General features: G+C 31.6%; 1 protein-coding gene across 1 annotated transcript; it reads right to left on the bottom strand.

Moving 5' to 3' along the window:
* Window positions 1-362: 362 nt before the first annotated feature.
* LOC132749189 (uncharacterized) lies at window positions 363-5,741 on the bottom strand. The gene is made up of 3 exons (XM_060738902.1): window positions 5,514-5,741; window positions 4,299-4,604; window positions 363-566 (listed from the first exon to the last, which is right to left on the bottom strand). Exons 1-3 carry the CDS (start codon window positions 5,646-5,648, stop codon window positions 363-365), a joined length of 645 nt encoding a protein of 214 aa, XP_060594885.1. The 5' UTR covers window positions 5,649-5,741.
* Between the last annotated feature and the right edge of the window lie 1,168 nt (window positions 5,742-6,909).

The following is a 6,909-nucleotide window of genomic DNA, read 5'->3' on the forward strand; positions in this document are numbered from 1 at the left end:
ACATAAATGACAAAATTATGACAATTTAACCTAAATTCCATCATTTGACCTCCTTCATGGTCAAGGTCATTTAAACACCAACATATGACTGTAACAATACCTCTATTTTTTTAAAGTTGAGCTGAAAAGTGCTAATATTATTCCTGTTAAGATTTTAAAATTGGATGAGTGGTTTCAAAGAAGATTGGCACACAGACTACCACGTGAACTAATGGACAACCCCTAACCAGAATACCTCCCGAACAACAATCATTACGCAGGTGGTAAATCTATTCATTTCCTTGTATCATTACTGAAATTGTGCATCACAAATTTCACATTGGAAAAATTCCTCCTGAAAATTTGACTTTGCACAACACATTTTATGCCACCAAGCGTGAACAGACGTCACAATTTATCCACTGTATTTTTCTCCCTTTTGGATCCTTGCAGTATAAGGAATCACACAGGTATGTATTCCTAACACCAATAGACATCAATCTCTTCATCACATAGTTACGGAAATTCGGGACATGCACTTGGCGTAAGATCCAGGATGCCTTACCTTTAGATAAGCTCTCCGGTGTCTGTAAATGTATTAAGAATAGGTTGTTAAAACCAATGAATATAAGAGCTCTTATGAATCTTGTTTTGTAACTTTCATCATTTTTAAGGGATGTATTTGTTTGGTTAAAGTGTGCTATCATATCAAAGGCAAAGCAATGAGGATGGCAAGAAGAGGCATATTACACCAGTGACCTTTCTGAACATGTTAAACCAATGTAATTCAAAAGACTAAGAGAAACGATTTTCATAGGGTTGAATGTTTTCAGCTTGAATGTTTTTTGGCTGAGTTATGGACCCTGACTAATGAATGATTTTTGTCCTGTCAATGATTTTTCTGTCTCCTGCTACACAATAGCTGCAATATGCACTTGGCTATCATTAGGGGACGGATATAAAATGATCTAGTGTCCATAAAGTTTTACACAAATGCTATTCTATCAAAATAAAGATGACTTGTAGAATTAGGTTTTATTTAAGACATTTTGGATCTCAGATACCTGATATAGATTAATTGTCCAAAACGAATCACCTGTGATAGTTTGAAGTAATGATGTAAATTAAAGTGTGCAGTATACCTACACAGTGTGTACAATTCGACATGACATATTGCTCATATCATTATTCAATTTTTGATACTCATTCCTACAGAAGGATCCATTTGTTTAAAAGCACTTTACTTATATTTATTAAAAAGGTATCCATTTTGAAATCAAAGATGGCCGGCATAGCAGTCAATGTGTAAAGCATGTATAATTAACAGCCAATTATTCCTTAACGTAATTGAAACTTTATTCCATGTACATTAACGGAAATACGATACGATATGTACCAGAAAAAATATTTTTTTTTAATTATATGGTAAAGGACAATGGCGGTCATTTTGATTTGACCTTTTGAAGGTCAAGGACTTCAAGTACAGCCGTGGTAGAGCAAAAAATGGATTCAGCGTACCCGAATTATGTAAAAACGATTGACTACCTGCTTGTACTGAAAAATGCCGTTAGACTCTTAACGGAGGGTCTTTTCTGAAAATCAAACCCGTCTATGATCACTGATTGCTCTTGTTTTCTAATTTTATCTTGTTCAACAGTGAAAGCATTTGCGCAATTTGTAATGATGTGTGTGCATATATACCTACATTACCAGAGACACAATCATGGATATAAGAATGAGTTAATTATATTTTAAATGCCTAAATAATCAAAGAGTTAATTTACCATCAAAACAAATATCCCACAACTAGAAGTATCTGTCTGTTTGTTTAATATTGGATTGTATGTTGTCCAATGTTCAAAACCATCACTCACTTTTCATGACCGTATTTTCATAAAGTGGCTGAAAAAAGTGAAAAAAACATTACAATCAGAATAGATATAACAATTTTTATCAATCTGTTTTTACACAGTTATATAACTTGTCAGAGTCATAAAACTTTGTTAATATGAAAATTATAAGTTGGCATGTCATTGCTATTACTTGATCAAGTTGAAAAATATTCCACTTGGAAATAAAAATTCATCAAATATATATCAATGCAAGACCTTGACCTTGAACCCAGTAGCCCCAAACTTCTCCAAACTTAAAGGATCACATGTATTATATGCCTTCTTAATATGAGAAATTAAAAATACAAAGGGTGTATAAGAAAATATTTTAACTAGAAATGTGTTGTCACGCCATGGATGCCATCACATGCAGCTAAAATTTCAGAAACTTTTATGCACAAACTACCTTTTACATTTTAAGTTCAAAGTCCTTAAAACTATTCAATGTTAACACAAACCATTTTTATACAAAGTTTAAGGCACTGAAACTATTCAGTATTAAAGGGACTCCACTGAGGTTTTATGACCTGATGGGACTGAAATTATTTTTCCCAGATAAATGTACCATTTGATGTAGATTTAGACCACTAATCTTTGTCCAAAATTTCAGATCATTTGCACACTTCGTTTTTTCCAGAATAGTTATTCAAATTGTAAAAAAAAATGACCCAAAATGAAAAGCGTTTAAACGCTTTTCACTCAAATCGGGTTAAGAAAAGCATAAAAATATAATTTTCAATTTATTTCAAAGTATATTTCTTAACTATCTTTGCATATATTTCTGTTTAAAGTGCCCCAGCTCATTTATGTAAGAAATTCAAATGTTATGTTTTTAGGCTCTTAAACCTCAGTGGTGTCCCTTTAACCTTTGTTAATTGCTATTTCACATTTGTGGCCAAAATAATGACTACATACATTTCCATAAAAATATGAGTGCTGAAACTGAAAATTCAATTTTTTTCTAACATTCAAGAGAGATATAATTTATAAATAAGTCCTTTGTAATATTAAATGTTATTCTGTTAAGTAAATTTAATAGATTATTACATGCCATACATTTAACTAAAATATAGAAACATATAAAAATTGTAGTTTTATCTAATTTGCAATATAAACTGGACTCTTCATCATCTTTGTATTGTTATCTTCAATTATTAGAATTATTAGTTATGTAGCAAAATGAAAATAACATGAGCTTTCTGAATGTAGTATTGTTGAAAATTTAGCCCTGATGCTGAATAACAGATATCATCAAGTTCCTATGAGGTCTACTGTACAATATCTAGAAAAAACTCTGGTAAATTAAGGCATGACCACCTTAAACCTATGCTCGTTCAATATCCTCTTATATATATTTTTTGTAACAGTTTATCATAAACAAGAGCTGTCGGTAGGACAGCAACTTTCGACTATTCTTAGTGTTTGATAGTAAAAGAGCCTTGATAATGTAAAATTTTTACATAACATTGAGTTCAAAAAAGGTCATTTTTTTTTCGTTACATCCATGTTACAGTTATAGGCCTTGGATAGAGTCCTATTGTGCTCTCAAAGAAGAGTTTACAATTTCAACTTGTTTCAAAGCCAGATGTCAATAGAATAATAACATGTAAATATCTGAGATTGTATGCAAACTTAAATGTAAATTCTAAGTTGAAAAAGGGGTATTATTCTGCCAAATGCTTCATACAGTTACCCCCTCCTTTCTACAGGTTGGGATCATGATGGTGAACAAGTGTGCAAAGTTTCAAAGCCATATGTCAATGGACTTTGAAAATATTTGAGGTGTTACAAAAAACTTTAAATGTAAATTCTAAGTAAAAAAGGGGCATAATTATGTCAAAAAGCTTGAAAGAGTTACCTACTCCTGTCTACATGTTGGGGTCATGATGTTGAACAAGTGTGCAAAGTTCCAAAGCCATATTTCAATGGACTTTGAAAATTAATTGAGGTATTACAAAAACTTCCATATTTATCAGAAATAAAGAATCTAGTTAATATATCGCTCATTATGTTTTAAAGCTGTGCTCTGGACAAATATTGTCTGAAAATTTTCAAAGAAGAACAACAAAAATGTTACTTAAGCTCTGTGTATAATGGAGGTAAAATAAGGTTTACTTATTGCATGCATAAGTCAATAAGCAGGCATCAAATTCTACAGATTTGCATGATGATTACATTAAGTTCAAATCCCTTTTGTGACCTTAATCTTTGACCCAGGGACCTGGATCTTACAAACAACACATCAACTCTGTATTTTGTATAATATTTTTTGTACCAATTATGAAAACAGAATTAATGATCTAGGCACATAGTATACACTTTGTTTGACATTATGCCAAGAAAACATTTAGTTTGGCAATATGCCTCCCCCAACCTACAGTTACTAAAACCTGTATAGTATTTAAATCTGCAACAAAGTGATTTTACCTTGTCGTTTAGCCAGCTAGTGCATTTAAGGGAGTCCAAATCGTTCTGGTTGATTTCTTCACCAGCAACTGTTAATCTTTCCTCTGGTTTTAAACCTTCTGGTTCAACATATGGAGAAAGAAAGCTGGGTCTAGAACTAAGAGTGTCTAAGACCTGAAGTACTGGAACCTTTTCAGTAAATGCTTTCGCTAGTACACTGCATGTTAGAATCATGGTGCCAGTGAAGTCATCAACCAGTTCTACTTTGTTTACTTTTAAATCTTCATCCCTTATGATATCCATCAAGGCTTCACTGGACTTTAATACCTGAAAATTAAAGAACATGTATAACATTAACAGGGAAAATGAAAGACTGCTTTAATTTGAATCAGTGCTTGATTTTTTTTTTAAATTTCAACAAATCTCCACATCTATCTGGACAACTCGAAGAATATATTAAAAAGAGTATATTTCTTGTAAGGTAGCCTGCTTTAACATATATACCCTATCATACAATTTAGAAATATCAAATTTAGTCTAAATGATTAATCATTAGTATGTCATGAAGCTTGCATTGAATGAACCATCTATTTAAAAACAATAAGTACTGGTTTACAATATGTATAATAGGGAGTACTTGCTGACCAATCAAGAACAATGTTAAAAGATCCTGTATGTTTTTTGATTGAAATTGTTACTGTGTGTATACCACACTTGTAAAAAACTATATATGTGTATATAATTATGCAAATAAAACAATTTTCAAACATCGAAGAATATGTAGAATGTGTACAGCAAATATTTGTGCACATTATATTTAATCAATAAATTACATGCATTCATTTCTTATTGGAAAATTTGACTTAGAATTTATAGAAAAGAAATTTCTAATTACCTCCTTTTATTTATATGAAATGCCAAATTGGGTAATATCTTTATAAATAGTGCTTATTGGAACTTACAATATTGACAAATCTTAATTTGAGCATCATTTTTATGAAATAAAACCCATGAAAAAATTGTGTTACATGATCTTTAAGTAAAACAGACACTGTTTGAAAAATTCCTTCTTTTTGTGACATTATGTCATTGTAAATGTTGAAACAAGTTTGCATTTTGTCGTATTTGCTTCCTATTTCATATCCTACTTTTAATAGATATTCAATAACCTACATTTCTGTTAAGTTGCATGTTTTTAACAGAGATTACTAGTACAAAACTGTTTTGTTTTCCTACCTCATTGATGAATAATACCACTGGGCAATCAAGCATAGTTTTAGAAAAGGAGGCCATGTTCAGTGGCACTTTAGCGCTCTTGTTTTTTTCTTCACATATTCGGACAATTTCCTCCAAGCTGTTAGTTTTGGCCATTGTATGAATGAATTCTCTGATTTGGATTTGAGTTGTGGTTTCTTCTCGTGTACTAATTCCTTCTCCTTCATTGTTTGTTAGTTTTTCTGTTTTCTTTTCAATTTCCACTATTTTTTTCACATTATTTATTGACACAAGATTTTTAAGTATATGTCCATCTTTTTCTAATTTTACTCTGTTTCACTTACAATGTATGGTCCCACATAAGGTGACTGTAGGTCTCCCTTACTCTTTCTACCTGCCTTAACTGTGTTTTCTTTGGATTCTTTTATGTTATCAATCACTCGTTCACTTGTTTCATTTCGTTGGTTCTCTCTAATGATAACCTCTGCCTCAACCATTTCTTCTGTTGGACATGATGGGAAGTTTTCCTGAAAAGTAATATGAACAAATAGAATCTATATATGAACAAACTAAGAATCTATATATGAACAAACTAAGAATTTATATTAAGTATTTTCAATATTTTATTTTACAGTGCGGATACCTGGTAACTTGCCTGCATTGGACAGAAAACCAATACAAATGACTGTATAGGGTGTATTTTTTGCCTTAACTTTATTTTAATATTTCATTTTTATGGAATAATTTAAATACCTAAATATTTCTTAAAGTGAACCTGCATGAAAATCAGATAGTTTCAAACACTTGGCTACACTTTCCTTAAATAATACTGGCACCACATTAAAGGCTTGATGCAAGATCATTAGAACTCCTATTTTTACTAAACAACATTCCCGTTTTAATGTATTCATGTCTATGGACAGCATGCTTTGCTTTTCTTATAGTGCTTTATACAAGAACTGTCTAATTAAATACTGAACACAGTAAAGGAAATCAAAAAGTACTTTTCCGAAATAAAGGTAACAGAAATATAAAAAGATGTGTAATCCAACAAAGAAACACACTGTCTCCTTTTGTCTACAAGGGGACTCAAATGCTTATTGGCACGAATCCCCAACTACCAACCAGAAAATAGGTGGTAATCCGAATTTGCATGTTATCAACTCGAAACAGAAAGAGTTTCCGGAATAAATATAATGGATATATAACAAGAAAGATGAGTGTAACACCAGGTCTCCTAATGTCTACCAGGATACTTCCTTTATTCTGTGTTTAAAATTGTATGATGTGTTCTAACAATTCATGCTGTACTTACCAAATTGTCAGAATTTTAGCATGAATCAGAGCATTTTACGTCATCATAGGCAGTCTAGAAAAACATATCTGCTACAACTGCAGCTTTACACTAAGGACACGC

The sequence above is a fragment of the Ruditapes philippinarum genome, unplaced genomic scaffold (assembly GCF_026571515.1).
Source record: "Ruditapes philippinarum isolate M1 unplaced genomic scaffold, ASM2657151v2 ctg181_1_1_1_1, whole genome shotgun sequence".
Classification (NCBI taxonomy): domain Eukaryota; kingdom Metazoa; phylum Mollusca; class Bivalvia; order Venerida; family Veneridae; genus Ruditapes; species Ruditapes philippinarum.